At 46.3% G+C, this 20620-nt stretch overlaps 2 protein-coding genes across 3 annotated transcripts in view; one reads left to right on the top strand and one right to left on the bottom strand.

The window, feature by feature from the left end:
* The first annotated feature begins 236 nt into the window (after positions 1 to 236).
* Positions 237 to 20620, top strand: part of GASK1A (golgi associated kinase 1A) — a 44308-nt gene continuing 23924 nt past the window's right edge. Inside the window, exon 1 of one of the 2 annotated variants that reach the window (XM_031470084.2) lies at positions 237 to 611. In XM_031470084.2, coding sequence (XP_031325944.1) covers positions 609 to 611 — 3 coding nt within the window. In that variant the 5' untranslated portion in view covers positions 237 to 608. Of the gene's footprint in view, positions 612 to 14188; positions 14373 to 20620 lie in introns of those variants that run through there. The other variant, XM_031470087.2, reaches the window with a different exon arrangement.
* Positions 6908 to 7066, bottom strand: LOC116158200 (small integral membrane protein 30-like). Its single transcript, XM_064496139.1, has one exon. It carries the CDS (start codon positions 7064 to 7066, stop codon positions 6908 to 6910), a length of 159 nt encoding a protein of 52 aa, XP_064352209.1.

Genomic DNA, 20620 nt, shown 5'->3' with positions numbered 1-20620 from the left:
CCCTCAGCAGGAACCCCCGGATTGCGGGGGGCTCACAGAGCATCGCACCCCATGGAGGCGAGATCGAGGCAATGCCCCCAGGCCCTGCTTAGCGTGCCTTGCTGACCAGCCTCTGCTCATCACCCGGCGGGCAGGCGGAGCTCGTTTCTTCCTAGCACCTGGGCCCCTGCTCCAGGCGGCTGCGGCTGCCCGAGCCGGGGCAGGGCTTTTATTGTGAAAGGAGCTCCCCACTCTGGCGCTTTCGGGGAAGTGGGGAGGCTGGGCTGGGACGCGCGGCAGCCTTGGCAAACTGCAAACGTCCCTAGCTGATCACGGAGGCTCGAAGCTGCGGGAGAGCTCCCGCAGAACAGCAGATCCTCGCAGCCCCACAGATCCCGCGTGCATCCGTCTAGACTTCCTCTACCAACCCCACCACAGAGCATCCCGCCGCGCATCGCCCGCCCAAGAGTTGGCCGCTAGGAAATTGTGGCTCTTGGGTCCGGGAAACCCGAGTCCAGGGAAGCCGGGAGAGCCACGGCGCCAGGGGCGGCCGGGGCGGTGGGATGAGCTGGAGAGCAGGCTGAGAGCGCGGAGAGGCAGGTTCAGCAGGTTCAGCCACCGCGGGGGACATGGTAGGAATCGCGGGAGGGGACATGCGGGCGGTAGGGTTGGGTGGGCATCCAGACAGGTGGCCGAGGGCAGCGCGCACCGGCTGCGGGCGCAGCGCCTGAGCTGCCTTCTGGGTCTATAATTGTTCCTCGAAGGTGGCAGGGGGGCGCTGGCTTTCATTTCTCCACTCGTGACGGGGGCAGTTGGCTTTTCTGAGAGGAGCGCAGTAAGGGGGCTTTCCTTACGATCTCATACACCCTGGCTGCACCGTAACCCACTCGCAGCACTGTACAAACTCCGTACAATCCACAGGGCAGAAAGGAGAAGATTCCATGGGGCATGCAAGGCAGCCTCTGATGGGTGAGATAGATGCCTTTGAAGTTACTTTATTCCTCTGAAAAATGTATGAGAATTCTGTATTATCTTCTATCTAAGCCATGTTTTATTTAATATTAAGAAGTAATGCTTTACATTTATTACCGTAGAATTAAATTGGCCCTGGTAAGGTTCAAATGCCTGGCTCCCAGTGCCCCACCTCCCTCCACTTCCTGGGACCAAAAGGCAGGTATAGGAGCACTGGATGGCCTGGGCTATCATTTATGAAGCCAGAGACCTTGTGAACGTGGCCCTTCCATTGATAAGGCTCACAGGCACCAACAGGCAGGAAAGACAGACCCTGTGAGACTGTGAGTCAGGCAGCTTAACTAAAGCCCATGCGTAGCCTCAGGAAAGGGGCTTCCTTAGCTGCTGATCAGCTCTGCTTCCTGGTAGAAGCTACCTGCCGCCCCCGCCCTCACCTGCTCCTGCAGTTAACTGCCCTTCCTTGAGGGGTGTCAGCCACGGATGAGTTTGAGCTCTGAAGGAACCCACAGAGGCTCTCGTGTGCATCTGTGGGCAGCTCCCTGCACTCCCAGGCTCACAGAGGGCAGATTGGAACTCAATGGAGATACTTTTCAAGGAGTTTAGCTGTGGGCCTGGAGTTGAGAAGGGTGCCCAGAAACTCCCCTGTAGAATGGACGGTCTCTGGAAGAACAGCTCCTTCTGTGCCAGGGTGTCCTGGCAGTGTCAGGACCAGAGGCTGAGGGCTGGTCACCAAGCGCTGGGGTCTCAGGGAGGGGAGTGGGGTGTGTGTGCGTGTTTCACTTTACACCTGCATAACACCCTCTCCCCAATCCTCAGAGTTTTTTTTCCCCCTCAAATTTGCTAAAGAGAAATCAATAATGAAATCTCAAAATTGGAAAAGGAAAGTGGTAGGAGGTACAGGATATGAAACTGAAAAGTGCAGTGTTTTTGTTTTTGTTTTTGTTTTTTTTAAACAAAATTCCCTGTTCAGGTGCCAGAGTGTTGCCAGAAGAGAGTAGGGGCCCAGGCCACCCCCTTAGGGCCATTACTGCTGTGAGGAGTCTCCTGTCCATGGCAGAGCCTCTCATACTCCTGTGATGGAGGCTGGTGCAGGAGGGAGAATACACCTTACCTGCCTTCCTTTCTGGCAGCCTCTGGACGCCATGATGAAGTGATTGCTCCACTGTCAGGTGGGCTTCCTGTTCCTGAGCCAGCACGTTCCTGGCTTCTTATCCTCAGTTCTGGGGTGTGTTAGGAAGAGGGCTTGAGTCAGGATTTCGTTATGTCTAGGTCCACTTGCCAGAGAGAAGGGCCCGATGGGCAACTTCTGGTATCAGAATGGCCCCAGGGATCTGAAGGTTTCTTTTGCTTCTCTCTCTGAATGAAGGATCCTGTGGTCCAGAACCCTGGGGGCCTGAATGCAGCTCGGCATTGGCAGGAACCAGCATAGGAGGAGGCAGGGGGCTAGAAGTCCTTAGGGGACCTCAGTTTCCTCCTCTATAAAATTGGACTAGATGCCTTTTGAGGTGCCATTTAGCTCCCAAAATGGATGATGCCCGAATAATTCTGAGGTTGGACCCCAGGTCTGGTGTTGACCTTTTCTTAGCACCGGTAGTTAAGAGAGTGTGAGGAAGGAGTGGTCCTCAGCCCTGATTCCGACCTTCCCCAGACCAAATCCAGGGTGGGACCTAGACCAAGGGATTTTTTTTTTAAAAGTCTCCCTAAGTGATCCCAGTGTGCAGCCAGGACTGAGAACCACAGGCCTAGAGGGCTGAGGGTATGAGAACTGACTCACTCAGATGTCTCTGCATCAGTAGAGCTGCTGCTCCTTGGGACAGTCCTAAAATAGAAGGCTTGATGGATTTCAGCTGAAAAATGATACATATCATATGCCTCCTTGGAGGATCCTTCCATAGAGAAACTCCTTTTAATTCATTAGAACTGAGATGTGGCCTTCCCCAACTCGTTTGAATATTCAGTAATTCCTTAACACCATTGTCTCACTGATCCAAGGTACATAAGCTGGGAAAGCCTGGGTTAGAAATATAAAGCTGAAAGCCTAGAATCCTTAAATGTCTTTTTGCCAAAGTGAACACTGAGCTGCAGGACCTGTGAGGACATTTTTGATTATCCTGAAGGGGCTGTGGGTCTCTGCCAGGGCTTGGTGTGTGTATTTCCAAAGCTAGAATTGGGACACTTGCCACTTTCTTTATAATAATGGTAGGAAACTTGATGTATGCTGGAGACTTTGAAATTGGATGAGAAATATTGATAGAAGTTAAGCCTATTACTGCCAACTTAAAAAAAAAGTTTTCTTCCTAGTCCTTGGGGGATTATACTATATATATATGTGTGTGTGTGTGTGTGTGTCTATATATATATATATATATATATATATATATATATATATATATATATATATATATGAAATACTTATTTTATATAACAGCCATACTGCCAACTTCTACAGGTAACTGTGGTTATCATTTTGGTGTATTTTCTACTCTGAGTATTATTTTAGAGAGTCGATATTATACAGAACATGCAGCTTTGCAGTCTGATTTGTTTTATTTCAGTTTTTATCAAAGCAAGTTTCCATGTCTGCATCTCTAAAAAAATCTTCATAACCCTACTTTCAATACTCAGTACCATGATTTTGAAAATCATCTCCCCTCCTTGTGGACTTTAGGTCATTTCCACATGGGGGCTGTTTTTAATGACGTGAGGCCAGCTTCTGATCATCCATGGAAATGGGGACCTGAGTGCCTGGCTAAGTGGAAATCAGGCAAGCTCACAAGAACAAATTGGCTTCAGCCTCTTCATCAAACATTTTACCGCAGCTACCCTTGAGGGCCCAGAGTGTAGGTGTGGGAGGAGTTTCCTCTTTTCTGTCTTCATTCTTCTATAAGCATGTCATCAGGCAGGTCATGGAGAGGGAGGGGGTCCCAGGAGGGTCCTATATGGGTCGGTTGTCCTTGGAAGAACCAGGAGCTAAAGTCCCTATAGGTTAAGACTCAGAGGGGAATCTCTAGGTGAGGAGCTAAAGCCAGAGAAGGAGCGTGACCTTCTCAAGGTCAGTCAGAGCTGGGCTAGAGCCCAGGTCTCCTAATCCTTCACTCCCCAGCCCCTCCACCATGCAGGTCCCATCACAGACACTGTAGCTTCTTCATGTACTTGAGCCCTTTGCTGCAGCTTGGAGTGGTGTAGGGAAGGCATGGGGTTTGAAATCCGAACGAGGTTTATGCCAGACTAGGCTACTGTGTGGCTCTGAGGAAGCATTCCAGGTGCTCTGAACCTCAGGCCCCTAATCCGTAAAATGGGCTTATACTAAGGGGTTGCTATGAGGAGCAAGAGGAATCTTGGAGGTGAAAACACTTGGTGCCCTAAAGGTGCTATAAGAATGGGGGGTTTATAGAGGACCCACAAAAATAGGTTTTCTTTTTGTCAGGACTGAAAACAAACAGTAAGGAGGTCATCAATATATTTCATTTAATATCTGATGTGGGGCTGCTTTTGGGACTCTTCTCTAAGTGTGGATCAAGTGTAGACAGATCCTGTCCTAAAATAGTCTTCTTGCTCCTTTAGATCTCTCTTCTCACCAGGCAGGAGATACCCAGCCTGTAGGAGATGTTTGCCCAGTCTGTGTGCCCTGGGTCTCCTTGCTGAACTCTGGCTGAGTGAGGGCAGCCCCACTCAGCCACAGCCCCTGAGGTCTAATGCTGAGGTGTCCCAGCCAGTCATCCTGCAGAAGATCTTAGGGAGACCCTCAGGTTCTCAGGCTCAGCTGAAGAAAAGAGAAGAGGTTAAACCGGTTTTGGAATCAGAACTGGGAATCAGGACATCCAGCCCTTGGATCCTGCCAGGAATTTGATATCCTCCCTTGTGGGCACCCCCCTCTTGGGGGCAGCTGCTCCTGCAGCCAGGCTCTGGCTTTAAACAATCCACTGGCTCAGGCTTTAAACAATCCACTGGCTCCAACCAGACCAAGTAGGAGTTGGTCCAAAAACAGTGGGTTGGAAAGGGTAGGGTGGGGATGGGGTGGGGATAGGCCTCACAAAGAAATGAAGTCCTTATCAGTTTCAGGGCCAGTGAGAAAAATGTGCTTCAGATGCTGACAGTCCCCTCAGAAGAGGCCTGGGCAGGTAGCCCTCCCTCCCTACCCAGGTGCTGATGTAGAAGCAGAATGCTTTCCTTGAAACCTGAATGTCCTGAGCCACCTGGGCTGTCTTTGCTTGGATCATTTTTTGATGTGACTGCTAAAGTGTTTCCATCTGGGGCGTTTGGGGTGCAATCCTTGTATTTTCTGGATGTGTCTGCACAGGCCTGTGTCTGACAGATCACCTAGCCTAAGAGTGCGGATGGAGCAAGGGTTTGTGGGTGATCCCCAGGCTGCCCTTCCCTGTGTGTCCCCCCACACTATGGGCACATATTCTTGGAAGTGGCCTGGGGTCCGGCCACTTTCCCGAGGGCCTCGTCTGGTGGCTCCAGGACTGCTCACTGAGAGGAAGCCAGAAGGTGCTTTTAGGTAGGAACTGGTGAATTCAGGGGTGTTTAACACATGTTAAAACTCATAGAAGTGTATACAGAAATTTTAATTTTACTGAAAAAAATAATAAAAAATAAGTAAAAAATAATATAACAACAAGAAGAGGGAAAGGCAGTCTAGCAGAAGGGACAGTGTGTGCAAAGCCCTAAAGGCAAAGTGAGTTGTCAAAGTTGGCTGGGAGGGAGTAGGGGGGAAACAACCTGGAAATGGGGCATGAGTGGTCTCCCCAGCCAGCAGGGGATTTGAGTTATTACACTGAGAACACAAGGGGAATGGAAGGGCTTTTGAGCTTGGAGAGGTGGGATTGTGTTTGCATTTTAGAGAGCAGTTTCCAAAGGTGGGGAGACTACAGGGGGTGGAGTGGAGGAGAGTGTCTGGGGAACAATTATGATCACCATAATCCTGATGGACAGGAGAGAGGAATGGCCCTGTGGCTGGTCAGAGGGAGCAGGAGTGGGGGATGTTTGAGCAGAACTTCAAGCCCTTGGTAACCTCAGGGAGACTGAGGGCAAGTCAAGAACAACTTCCATTTCTTGCTCAGGGCATCTGGGTACACAGACCTCTGTCTGCCATTCTTCTCTCTCTTCATCTTCATTTTTATTTATCCTGTGGTGTCCTTTAACTAGCCATGCTTAGAGTAGCCATGATATAAAAGTAACTTATTTTAAAATGATACTAATCATTTTAGTTCTGTAAAATATTATTATTATGATATTTTTTGTTACACAATGGGTTTATATTTAATACAGTACTTCTCACTATGTAGATATTACTCAGTTAATATAAAGGTTTTTTGTTTAACATTAAATCTCTTCTTTATTTCAGTGTCAATATAAAGTACTTTTTTTACATTAAATCTTTTCTCCAATTCAATGTTACATACATTGAGTAAATTTTCTAAACTTTCCACCCCTAAAGAAATAAGTTTTAATTTTTGACCAGCTGTATTTGATATCTAAGTACAATACTAACCTGAGAGATAACAAAAGAAAAATCCAATAAAAAATGGATAAAAGAGTCCTCAACAGATGAAGGAGACGGTGATTATAACTGAACTGTAGCCATTTCTTAAGATTCTGGGCAAGAGTTTCCTTCTTTCTGTTGAGAATTCTGAAACTACAAAATAATACTTACGCAAATTTCAGCCATCTCGCTTCTTTGGCCCTCCTTCTAACTAGCAAATACAATTACAGATGGCATTTTTCAGTGCATTATTTGTTATGAAGAAAACATTTTGTTTTCCATTTAACATAGGATATCAGTTTGTTCCCGTTTATAGGGAAATAACCAAGAATGTGAAACTACCTTATGTATTGCTTCTTGGAAACTTTCAGATACCAAAGCTCAGTTCTGAACCTCAGTAGCATAAAAGTTTTCATGGCAAGGTTTAATTCAGGAGGCCCTTCAAAGTCACATCTGGCCATTTCTCTTTCATGCATATACCCCTAAACAAGCACAAATGCCTGTAATGCTGAGAATCGCACCTAACAGGAGAGCAATTGCATCTCCAGCTTCTGCTGCTTCAACAACAGGCAGCACCAAAAGCAATGAAAAGAGGACGAGGCACAATTGCCTAGAAACTGAGAGCATGATGTTCAGGTCTTGAAGTGGCTGGACATTGAAGGCTGAAGTTTTCAAAGAAAGCGGTATTTTTATAATTCTACCTGACTCCCTTCCTGGACCTTTGGATTGAGTCTAAGAGGTTCCACATGACAGTGCCTTCCAGGAGGCAGCCATCACAGGAATGTTATGGTATATTTTTAAGAGTCACTGTGAGGTGTTTAACATTTCTCTCTTAATCCTCTGAATTGGTTTTGCCATTATAATCATAAAAATAGGATAGAATTGCGATAATAAATGAGTACAGCGTTATTTGTGCCGCCTCAGATACCTTGCCAGCAGTGCCTGGGGCCCTCTGCCAGGCAGCACAGCCCCTCGGGTCCCCCTGCTCCTGGCCCCCAGGCCCTGCTGGCCGCCCCTGCTGGATGGTGGGCAGGGTGGGCAGGGCTGTGGCTGCTCCATCTCTCCTTGCCCAGCTTCCTCTCTTGGGTTTCTATTAAGTGGTGGCAGGAAGGGACTGTGTCACATGCTGTTTACTTGCGGGCATTTTTTGTTTGGCTTTCGAGGGTATTTGCTTGCAATTAGCAAACAGCCTTTTCCAGAACCATCTGGAGAATTCAAATCCTTCCATCTTGGCTTGGGCAGCAGGTTCGTGGTTCCACGTTTAAAAGCCAAGTCGAGTAGGGATTTTTCCAGAAATGCCATCAGTCAAAGAACTGGTTAAAGAAAGCAGAGGGGTTAGGGATAGAAGAGAGAAAGGGAGAGGAAAAAGAGAATAGGAAGAGCCAGAGAAGCATGGATGCGACCGTAACACACTGGGGCTCAAGAGACAGAAAGGATGGCCCTGGGGAGGCCCTTTCACCCCTCGGGCTCCCGAGCGGAGCAGGCAAATGCTCTTTGAAATCTGTGAGCATGTCCCTTGGGGCACACAGAGTCTGGGGCTGCTCTGGGCATGGTGATCCGGGCTGGGTTTCAGCAGCGGGCTGCCCTCTGGCCGAGCAGGGATACTTTCCACTGGCCGGGCTGCACTGCCTCTCTGTGCTTCCTGCGTCCCTGTGTCCACGTGTGCTTCTGTGGGGGAGCTTTATCAGCAGAACAAACCTGGCTTTTCCAGCAGCTGGCCTGGCCTCTGTCCAGACTGGTTTTTCTCCCATGTTATGATGTGCCTTCTAATGCACAAGGCGCCGGGGAATCTCAAGACATTCCGTGTCTTATATCTCAGTCTCCGTGTTTCCTGAAAGGAGATTATCCATATGAATCTCCTCCTCCATTTCAAGTTTTCTTCATGTACACACACAAGTAACTTATTCCTCCCTCAGTAATTTCACAACCCAATTGAGTACCTAGGGGAGCAATGTTTTCTGTGGTCATCTTCCCATCTGCACCATATGCTGAAGGCAGAGGCCATGCCTTTCTTCTTCATTCTGGCCACGATTTAAAATGTTGCTTTAGTACTTTTAAATGCTTGGTGCCTTGTTTGAGGTGGGAAGGGAAGACCCAAATACAGTTAGACCTGTAACATCGGAGGGTCATGATTTCGAAAAGGACAGCATCTGCAACCCTCTTCATTCTTTTCTCCAAAGGAAATGAATGAACTCCAGTCCGAGGATACTGTGATAACCCGTTTTCAGCCAGGTGGAAGGAAGCAGGGGGAGAAGTAATGGACACAAGCTGTGACCAGGCTGGGATGAGGGTTTTGGATCATGCTGCCTGGGATGCCTGGGCCCAGTGGAGGTGGAGGCTGCAGGCAGTTTGAGGGCTGGAGGCTGGGGTGGCCAGTGAATGGGCCGTTTGGACATCCATCCCTGTACTGGGAGGAGGGTGGGCGGGACACAGGCCTCTTTCTCCAGGACAGAGTGTCTCTGTTGTCTGTCCACACAGAAGCTCAGTGTGTACCCGTTGGGGGACCTGGATCCTAGCTCAGGCACCGGCCGCCAGCAGAGGTGGCCTCCTGGACGGCGGGAGCATTCGCTCCTCACCTCTCCGCATACCTGGCCAGTGTCAGCAGGCCCCAGCTTGTACAGTTCTTCTCCCCCTGCTCCCTTCTCCTCTCTCAACTTCTCCTGGAGCCCTAGAGATCCTGTTGCAACTACAAAGATGCTATTGTATTCCTTTCTTTCAGAATATTCTTTCTTGAAACTCTAATTAAAATCCCCTCATTGCCCTTTGGGGAGGGAACGTGGATGGCTGGGCAGCTCCACCCTCTTTAGTCTCTTCGCTGTGAGTCAGGAAAGGCTCCTGGTCCTCTTTCATACTTAACCCATTTCCAGGGCAGCGGCCCCAGGTGTCTGAGTTTAAACTGGAATTGTCATAATACCTTACCTTTTATGGTTTTAAAGCATAAAGTGTTCAGAGGTGAGTTGTAATCAGAACTGATTTCAAACCCTGCCTACCACTTGGGGCAAGTCAGTTAGCCATTAACCTCTCAGCCTCAGTTTCCACTGAAAATAACACTGCCTCCTCTTGGGGTTCTGTGTTCGATGCTATAATGAGCATAAAGCGCCTAATACAATAGTCATCGGCACATAATAAGTGCTCAGTTAATGGGAGCTGTGATTACCTTGTCCCTGGATGATGGACAGGGCTGGACATGAAGGCCTGGGCCTCTAGGACTTGCTAGTAGGATCCTTCAGTGCGTCAGGGAGAGCAGGAGTTGGGTGGGTATCCTTGGACCGTAACTCCCATGCAGAAGGGGTTCTAGAATCGGGGAACCGGGGGAATATGTGCTGTAAAGGGACTGCCTTTACACCAGCCATGTGGATCCATCCCTGTAATGGGGAACTAGAGAAAGGTGGAATCCACTGGAAGGGATTAAAGGATACTCATTTAAGAGTTCTTGATCAAGATCCATGCCTAGAATCCAGGGGAGCCCTAAACTTGAATGAAGAAAAGTTTCACCTTTATTTTCATTAATCTCTAACTGAAATTCAGCATTTCTTCAAAATGAATGTAGGCACTAACCACAGTCGTGTTAGCAAGACCTGTGACTTTGTCACCAAGAGGAATAACAGATTTTATATCATGAGAGTGGAAGCAGATCCTTTAAAATAGTCTTTACTCCTTACTACTTTAAAAGTGCATTTGTGATTAGATGTGCTGATAGATCTTATTATTTAATATGTTAATAAAGAAGCACATGTATTATTATATCACAGATTTATTTTTTGGAATATTTTGATGACTATAATTCCAATCTAATTGATTGCCTTTGTAACCCTATGTCTTTTATTTTATACATTTAAAAAAGCACCCTCAGAAAGAGCCATAGCTTCACCAGGTGGCCAGAGTAGTCTTAAAGGGAACTGAAAGGATTTAGAATCCCTGCTTCTGTGCAGATATTCATCTGAGCGATCTCATCTCAGAATATGCCAGAGGACCCCTTTGTCTAAAAGTCTCCTTCCTTAGCTTCTACTCTGGTGTCATTAAAAAAAGAATCTTTAGCAAACTTCTAGTGAGTGCTGGATCTAGTGACGATCATTCCCCCTTAGTACTAAGAACAGCATATATTTATGTTGGGCTTTGTAGCTTTCTTATTCGTTATTCATTGATTCCTTAATCCCTCAAATGTTAAGGCTGGTGTTATTAGGTCCATTTTAGAGAGCAATAAAGAGAGTAACTCAGAGATCAGTGATGCTGTAAGTGCTGAGTCATGCAGTTCAGAAATATGAAGGGCTTCAGGGTGGGCCGTACAACCACAAATGTGAATCTCTTTCCACTCAGTCAACCTGAAAATTCTCACATTAGACGTAGCCCTTTGATTTTGGTAGTCAGCCTTTGGAAATTTTCTGTTAAAAGTAAATATTCTTGGACATCAGTTTCTTGTGTTGATGTTGCCCCTCTGAGGGTCTTGAGTCCCAGTAGTGTCTTGTTTAGATATAGAAGAAGGAAGGTCAGGGGCTGGAGTAGGAAGCCCTGGAAGTGGACTAGATCTGGATTCGGGGAGAGAACAACCTTTGGGAGCAAGAGGGCAGGAGACACAGGCAGCGGGGTGTGTCAGAGCTGGGTGTGGGGGTAGGGAAGGCCAACTGGTGGGAGAAGTCCTGACGGGGAGGATGAGCTCCAAAGCCCAGCTTGACTCTCTTTGTGTGCTTTGCTTGGGGAGCCTCTAAGACAAGTGGTGCTGAACACCAGACACCCAAGCAGCATCTCTATGAGGGGGCTAAGGGAACCCCCGTTTCTGGGAGCCTCTGACAAGACTCCCTGGGATGGCCAAGAGGGCACGTGATAGGCAAGCAGGGCATTTTCTTTGTATCATGAAAACAGAGACCTACTCCTCTTCTCTGCCTCTAACAGGGTCTCTGTGACACCACTGGGTACTTCCTGTCATATCTTGTTTTTGATTAGAAGGTGAACCCCAGGAAGGCAGCAGCTCCCTTGCAGTGCCGAGTATGGCAGAGATGTAGAACTCAACATGTGTTTTCATTGGGTGGAGGCTCCACATCTTGTATTTAAATCTCTCCAGAGCTGTCCAGTAGGACTTTCTGAGCTGATGGAAACATTCTGCTCTGTGCTGTCCACTATGGTGGCTGCTACTTAAAGTGGGTAGCTGGTGTACTTGAAATGTGGTTAGTGCAACCAGGAATGGAAATTTTAAATTTTAATGTAAATAGTCACAGGTGGTTCATGGCTCTCATATTGGACAGTGCAACTCTGGACCAAGAAGTATAAACTGAAGCACTGGTGGAGCCCAGGCTGCTGGCATAGGTGAATGAAGTGGGCTGGGGATAATGAAGGAAAACCAACCTATGTTGTGTTTTCTCAAGCTATATACTGAGCTGTGCTCAAAGAAGTGTTTATCTTCTATGAAAAACAAAGCAAGTGAGATTCCAAAGGCAACTGTCCTTGCTTCTCTCAGGAGACAGTAGGGAGTGGTGGGGCCTGTGGTGAACGGCAGAGAGCATATCATTGAGAGAGGAGTGATGCTCTGCTCCAGCCATGTGAGAACACAGGCCCAGGTTGTGGCTAGAGTCTCCCATTTTTCAAGGGAAGCTGGAAATCTGGATTTTTATGGGAAATACCCTGGATTTTAAACACTGGCTAAAATTTACTTAAAACATTTCAGGCCGGACAAAACACACCTGCCAGATTTGGCCCATGGATCCCAGTTTACAAACTCTCCTCTCAGCCTTATTCTGGAGAGGTCCATATGGCCTGCTACAAGTGGGATGGATTTAAGGCAAAGAGTGAGGTGGATTCTTCCCTTAGTGTCCCTAATTGGCTCAGCCTGTTGTCACAGGTTTGGTTGGAACTTGGGGAGAAGTGTATGCAGGATACAGACCTGCCCCCCTCCCACTCTTCTCTGGGGCTATGTCCTGGCCTCTGAGCAGCCAGAGAGTAGAAATCTCTGGAAGGCTGGAATGGAATGCCCCAGAGAGAAACTTGCTTTAGTTTTTCAGCCTGAATTCCCACTCACAGGCCTGAGAGCAAAATGTATGGCTGTTAATACGAAGGCAGCCAGAGAAAATTTCCAACAAATGACAGGGTCTCCAAAATTCCATCTGGCCTGCGGTGTTCCCACACTAGTGCTCTTGTGAACTGGAACAAAATGGTAATTCATTTGTGGGTCTGGAGAGGGTTCCTGGGGCAACCAGCAGGGCTGGAAAAGCCCCAATGTATAATCAACATAGAGACTGGAGCAGAGCAAGCTGCTGACAGGAAAAGAGAGAGAAAGGACATGTGGTTTAATCCCCTTCCATCCTGGGAGTGGGCAGAGGGTTCACATGCGCACTTGTGGGTGTGTATTCTCAATACAGGTTCCAGTAACTTTCACAGGTCCCAGGGAATAGGCCCTGGCGGTCTTTGGGAGACATTATTCAGTTGACCATGGGAGCCGTCCAGCTTCTGCTTGAGGATCGTGAGTTACTCTCCCCTCATCAGCTGGCCTAGTCCTGTGAGGTCAGGCTAGGGGTGTGCACTCCTAGGGGTCCTGTGAGACCAAGATGACCTTCAAATGCCTTCCCAGTCCCATATAGCAAATCAATAGTAATTAGGTATTTAACAAATAATTGCTGGGTTCTACCACTTCCAGAGTTAGGTTTACAGCTCTTCAATCAATTCCTCTTTGGGTCTGTGGAAATACAGGGAACTGCAGAATGTCCCAAGTGGGAGGAACTTAGAGTATAAATCAGGAGTCTCAAACTGGTGACCCCTGGGCTAAATCAACCAGTTTCTCCAGGCTTGGTCCTTGATGCTAAGGAGAGAGATGAAGGAATCTGGGAAATCGTCTTTCATGACAACAGCCACACCTACAAGTCCGTGTATTTCCACATAATTCTGGTTTGCTTGTCAGAAGTTAGAAAGTCTAACTCTTTGCATCTTTTTGTATCATTCCCAGATAGACGGACAAGATGCAGCTCAGGGTCTCAGGAATGCAAGTGGGAAACTTTGTAAACTCTACCCTGCTGCCCCCAAGAGATTAACTATGTTATCATCCAACAAGTGGCTGAAGTTATGGGCAATTTCTTTTTAGATGTGTTTAGGGGTAGGTTGGGGCATAGCGGACACTGAAGACTAACTTCTCCTACTTGCTAGTTTTTCCTTCTAAAGTCTTGCCCTGGATACACTTCCCTAACTAAATTTTACATTTTCTGACAGACAGGGAAAAAATCTCATTCTTTTGGATCCCCTTGGCACCACCAGGCACTAGTGAGGTACCCAGTGGATTCCTGTCACAGGAGGGGGATGGAGTTCAGCCACTATGTCCTGCCAAGAAGAGCTCTCTCCTTGGCTGCTCTTCCGCCTTTTCCACCCCTCCCCCTCCCCTAGTGTGTCCACCAGATACACATTCCAGATGCCCCAGTGTTGGGAACGCCCAGCACCAGATCTTCACCTTGGCAGAACTCTGTCTAACAAGGCTCTGGCATTGTGGGACTAGTCTAGAAAGCCTGCCTGGGGCATGTACCATATGAAGTTCCACTTCATGACACAGAGGAGAGGAGCGCAACCCTTCTGGCTCCTTTTCTTGGTGGAACTTGGTGATACATAGTCCAGAATAAGGGATCATTCCTTTTACCATTGGATGCAAATCAATCCAAATAGCATGTGGTCACATCCAGCCTGAAATGGGCTTGGCTTGGTCAGAGCAGAGAAGGAGCCAAATGTTATGAAATACTCGTCTGTGCTCAGTGGGCTCCCGCAGCCGTTAGCAAGTGTGTGCACAGGGATGCAGCATTTGCTTATTTAGTCATGAATACAGAGCTGCAGACAGGGCAACTGTTCATTGACTTTATCCCTTTCAAAAGAGAACTGGAATTCCAGGTGGAGGCTACAGTTCCTGACTTCCAGGAACACTTGATTTTGGCAGGAGCTTCAGTGAGATACTAGGGAGACAAGGAAGGTAAGAAGGTGGGGACAGGTGGACCCCTGGGGTTGTAATTAGAGGGCTGGCATTAGGGGTGTCTGGGGCAACATTACTTTGTAAAATTTATGTGACCGGTGAGAGGAAAGTCAGGCTTGCTTTGGAGAAAGAATTTCTCTGGGCTGGGGAGGCTTCCTGCCAGCTCACTCCCTCTCCTGCAGGCTGCTGCCTCTCTCCTTGGGCACCCTCTCTCCCACCTCTGGCTGTGTCTTCTCAAGTCCTCCCGCTGCCCTTGAGGCAGCTCCCTGACCTTTTTCAAGGTCACACACACGCTCCTCTCCTTTTGGATTCTTATTATTACTACAAACTACACATGGAAATTTGGCTGATTATAAATCTGGTGTTAATTATCACTAATTCTTCTTCCAAATGTGAATGGAGCTAGGGGGTTCTGCATTCAGACCTTCCTCTCCCATAATCCCTTGTCAGATGGTCTGAGTGTTCTCAAGACCGATGGTCTCAGAGTCTGAGTGTGCTATTGGAATTTCCCAACTCTGTGGTTTTATTTGGTTGAGACAGAAGACTCAGCCTTTGTTCTAAGGTTGGAGGAAAAATGAATGTGTATCAGTTTCTTTCTTTCTTAAGAAATTTTCAAGGGTAATTTTGATCTAGACTTCATTTTTGCCTAATCTGCCCTATTAGAATCTAACTCTCCCTAAGTCGGCCCTCCACTGCACTATAATCTTTTTGCCTTTGTGCATGTGAACAGCAGCACTGGTCCAAGTGATCTGGTGTTTAGCCTTTAATACAGCATTTCTCAAACACCGTGGACTCCTGGGAGTCCAAGGATCTATGCCTCAGTTTAGAACTGTGCTATTCAATATGGTGGCCACTAGTAACATACTGAAATGTGACCAGTCTCAACTGAGATGTGCTGAATATGTGAAATACACATTGGATTTCAAATATCACTACAAAAAATTGCAGTAATAATTTTTTATATTGATAACATTTTGAAATGGTAATATTTGGGGTATATTTGGCTAAATAAAAAATTATCAAAATCAATTTCACCTGGCTTTTTTCCTGTTTTAAAGTGTGGCTACCAGAAAATTTAAAATATCCTATGTGGTTAGCATTATGTTTTAATCAGACGTTGCTGAGTTAAACACTGACTTACATACAAGAATAAAATAACTCAGTTCTTTTATTCCTCAAAGTCAAGCTCAACAAATTCCCACATTCCTTCTTTCCTGACCCTTTTTTTCTAATTTTCATTTCTGAACATTTGGAGACTATAGGTGTTCATTAGACTCTGACTGTCTTATTCAAATGCACCTGGACTCCATTTGATTCATTTATTTCTGAGAAGAGTCTCCAGGCTGTTGACTTCAATCTTGGTGATTCTCCTGATTTACACAAGAAAATACTTGCTTTATTTGGTTCATTCAAACTATTTTTAGTTCAATGTGGCTAAGTGTGCATTAAAAAATAATAGATGAACACAAATTCATATCACTCCCTGCCGGAGGCGTCTTGCGCAGGAAGAGGCAGACTGCTTCTAGGTCAGAGGTCTCCAAAGTGGGGCTCACTTACCTCAGCGGGTACACTAGACAACCCACCGGGTGATGGTATGAAAATATTAGGACTTCTGTTTGCACTTATCTTACTGAATCCTTTTATGAGTTTTCATTTCTTGTTCATGTTTTATAATGAACATTTTCATGTAACATTACCCATTTATAATTTGTAAATATTGGGAAGAAGAATTTGTAAATATTGGAGAGATATGCTCAGAATTTTTACCAATAAATGTCATTAAAAGGTTTTGAGACTGCTGGTCCCATGAAGGTGATATTCCCCCCTAGTGTTAATTGAACTCCACCACTGTGTGAGTTGCTCTTTTGCATATATAAAATTCATTCATTCTTTCATTCATTCATACATTTACTGAGGATCTACTAGGTGGCAGTTGCTTTGGTGGCTTTTAACTGCCCTGTGGGAGCCTGGATTCTGAATCTGTTGTTCTTCTGTCTGCTTCATGGCTGCAAGAAGCTTCTGCAGGCCCCATGAGCCCCCCAGTGCAGGGTCTCTTTATTTCCCACTCAGCCCACAGACTGCCCATCTGATAAACTGGCTAAAGGAAAAATTAAAGATTTAATTTTTCCATCTCAGATTCCAAGGGTAGTTTTATTTTAATCCTCCCAAGGGCCAATCTTCAAGGCATTTCATGGCTGAGCCCTGCTCTCCTGTTGGCAAGCCTCTCTCCAGGAGTATTTAACCCTGTCCGGGGCTCCACAGCCAATGTGCAGAAGTCCGGCTGGTGCACTCGGCTTGCAGAGCTGGGAGTCAGAGGCTGCTCTTTTGGTCACTTGAGCAAGTAGTGGCCCTGAGGAGGGGTCTTAGTATCAGTTCCCAGGCCCCCCTCATGCCTTTTCCTCTCAACCATGGCTTACCAGTCCTTAGAGTGCTGTGGCTTTAACCATTACCAGCTGCTCACAGATGGAGAGGGTGAGACACAGGATAGTAACCTAAAGAAGATGCTGGAGTCACAAGGACTGCAGGGATTTAATAATCCTGGGATTAAATAATAGTGCTAAGTAATCACTATAAAATGCATGCAACACCCTGTTCTTAGCACTTTACCCTTATTAAAACTCATTGAATCCTCATCACAACTCTTTGACATCAGAACCATGATCGTCCCCATTTTTCAGATGAGGAAACTGATGCTATATGACATGCTTATTAGTGGCAGAGCTGGGGTTTGGACCAAGAGAGTCCAGCTCCTGTATGTCCTCCAGTGTGTCCTTTGGGATTCTGCCCTTCTGAAGTGAGTATTTGGTTAAGTATTCATTGAAGGATATTGAAACCCATCATCTCCTGCGTCTTGGCTGATACCAGGTTCCCAGCTCATGTAATGAAGAGATAGACCCAGGAATATCTCAGATCTCCTAAAGCCTTCTGCTTGGTTCCCCCATGTCAGCTGGGAGCATCAGAAATGCTTCTGGATGAGCACTCAAGCACCTTAGCTAATCCTTCTCTCATGTGTCCCCAAAACCCCAGACCTGGCTCTTGTGTGCTGGGAAGCATTTGGTCTCTGGAGGCTGAAGACCTGGGTTGGATCCCAGCTCTTTTATTTAGTTGGTTTGCCACCTTATGCAAATGGCTAGGTCACTCTGAGCCTCAGTTTCCTCATCTGTAAAATGGGCATGTTGAGAACTCTTTCTTCCCTTCCAGTTAAGAGAATGTCTGGAAACAGCATCCTTCTAGCCACATAGTGAAAAATGCTAAACCAATGTGAGATGTTATCTGACTGTGGTGGAGTCCTTGGGGAGTGGCACCCAGCTCTTCTCCTTGGCTTTCCAGACTCTGCCAGTTTCACCTCTTCAAGCTTGGAAAGATAGATGTCCTGGTTGTAGGCAAGGCCAGTTCTGTGGGGAGCTTTGGGGTGGCCAAAACTGGTGCAGTGCAAATGGTTGTATCATTTGCATTTTCACAGTGAGACAATGAGTTACTTGAGGGTGGTGCCAAGCCTTCCTCACACGGGCATTCCTGTTTCCTGTCCCTGTGCCTGGCCTAAAGGAGTACTCAGAATGAAAGGGTTCCATGCCTCAGTCCTATACTATCCCTTTGGAGGAGGCTGCCTGCCTTCTTCTGCCTTAGGTGCCTTGAATCCCCACACTGGTGCCCTGAGGGTCTCATAAGTGCCTGACATCACATAGCTTTCTCACATCCTCCATTCCATGGTGCTCCAGTAATGTGTTGGTTTCCAGGCAGTGATAGATAACAGCTCAGTTGCCAATGACAGAAACCACTATAGTGAACAAGAAAGACTGAAAAAGTAAACCCAGGCTCACGTGTTACCGCACCCCCCCCCCCAGCCCCGCGTCCCCACTGAGCCTTCTTCCTGCCAGGCAGTGTCCTTGAATAGAACTCTAATGCTTGCTTTTAGGCTTTCTCAAATCCCCAGATCTGAAAACACCTTATGACCTTTTACATTTTAAATAAAATGCAGCAAAGTGGGCAGAGAGAGTTGAAATTTCGATTTCTATTACTGTTCTAAAAAAATAATTTTTATTTTGGCTGAAACCTTTGCTGAAATAATTTCTTGAATTGCTTTTCTTATTACCATGAGGGTGTGGAGAGTTCATTTGGATCATAGATTTCTGCCATCTTGAAATGTAACATTCTTCTCTTTATTGTTTTTAAAGCTGAGATTTTCTGGGGCTCTCTCCCCAGAACAAGAACCACCACTTTCTGAGACTTCACTTGATCTTCATTTCTATCTCCAGTACTAGCTATTGCCATTGTTCAGCCAGAGGTTTCTGTCATATCACACAGGTTACCGTGTCCCTAAAGTTATGCTTTGGAAGCTAAGTGGCAGAACCTGGGCAGACAGCCATGGACTCACTTGCTTGGAGTAAATGAGTTTCAAGTCTCAGTCTCAGGAGAACTTCAAATTACCCCGCCTCCCCCATCATGAACCTTTAGCACCCCTCTCTGCCATAAATACCTCAAGGCCAAATATCCGTAGTGCCTTTACATGTTCGAAGTGCTTTTCTTCAGATGTGCCAAGGAGCGCATTTACTTGGGCAGAGAGGGGTGTCCTTGAATAAGGAAGGGTGAAGAGGCAATCAAAAGAGATTTTCATTTTTTAAAAAATTGAAGTATAGTTGATTTACATGTTGTGTTAGTTTCAGGTGTATAGCAAAATGATTCAGTTAAATATTCTTTTTCAGATTCTTTTCCATTGAATATGGTTCTCTGTGCTATACAGTAGGACCTTATTGTGTATCTATTTTATATATAGTAGTTTGTATTTACTAATCCCAAACTCCTAATTTATCCATCCCCCCTTTCCCCTTTGGTAACCATAAGTTTGTTTTCTATTGTTTGTGGGTCTGTTTCTGTTTTGTAAATAAGTTCATCTGTATCATTTTTAAAGATTTCACATATAAGTGATATCATACAATATTTGTCTTTCTCTGTCTGATTTACTTCACTTAGTATGATAGAGATTTTCACTTTCAAGGACTTTTATTTGTCCTTAAAAACACACTGTGTGGACCATTGCTTGTAAGACTGAGCTAGCTTCTTAGACTTAGTGCCCACTGAAGTGCTGCCAGTCAAGATGGCGTGAAGCCACAGGAAGTTGAAAGAGGCAGGAAAATCTCAGGCTCCTTTCCTATGTGTAGCCTCTCCCTAAACTCACCTCTGTCTCCCAAGACTTTGGAGGTGGTAGAGTGAAAAGCACATGCGTTTTGGGAAAAATTCAAATCCTGCCTGTCACTGGTCAGCTCTGTGAGCCTGAGCAAGGAGCTTCTCTAAATCTTAATTTCTATAATTGTAAAGTCATTATATTAGTACATACCTGGTGGGGTTTTGAGCGTGCCTGGCGTGTGGTATGTTCTTGGTAAGTGGCTGTTGTTAACAGAATCTGCTGTATTCACTTCTCTAGTCGGATATGTTCAGTTTCCTGGTTACAGATTTGAGAGTACTTGAGCCAAAAGGAACTTGTGCACCATCTTCTTCTGGAAGGAGCATGAGGCAGAGAACCTGCCTACTTTTGAGATCAGCCCTAGACCTAATTTGAGGATAACGCATTATTGGAAACCTGCTTCTGATGTTCCCTCTCAAGTATGCCCAGATTTGAGTGGGTCAAATGGTGGCATTTTCTCACTGATGTTCTATTTGATAAAATAGGGCATGTAACACAATAAAGTTACTTTTATCTTGAAAGAAAAATAAATGTAGCCTGGAGACATTTTTATTTTCCCTCAATTTACCCTAGTGCAAAAAGGCTGCCACCTACCCTTGATCTCACTCAAGCCTCAGTTTACAGATGAACTGACCAATCCCAGAGAGGTAAACCTTTAAGAGCAGGGCCCACCCCTGAGACCCCGTGCAGTCCTTCAGAATCAGGGCTAGAGCAGGGGCTATGGGTGGCAGCTCCTTCCCAGAGTGACCCAGCTATTAGGTCACTGGCTCTGGAGCCAGACGACCTGGGTGCCTATCATGGTGTTGCTTTCTGTGAGCTTTCAGTCACCCCGATTCTCTGTGCCTTGTTTTCCTCACCTGTAAAATGGGATAATAATCCTCATACCTACCTCGTAAGACTGGCCTACAGATGAAATGAGTTAATAGAAGTTAAGTTCCTCAAATAGTCTCAGGCACGTAGCAAACACCGAAGAAATGTTAGTTATCATTCCTTTGGGTTTTTCCCCCAAGGAGATTGGCCGGGCCAGAAATTACAGGGGCAAAAATCCTTTCTTGTCTTGGAGTTG

The sequence above is a fragment of the Camelus dromedarius genome, chromosome 17 (genome assembly GCF_036321535.1).
Source record: "Camelus dromedarius isolate mCamDro1 chromosome 17, mCamDro1.pat, whole genome shotgun sequence".
In the NCBI taxonomy this organism is placed as follows: domain Eukaryota; kingdom Metazoa; phylum Chordata; class Mammalia; order Artiodactyla; family Camelidae; genus Camelus; species Camelus dromedarius.
This window is presented reverse-complemented; position numbering and strand designations above follow the sequence as displayed.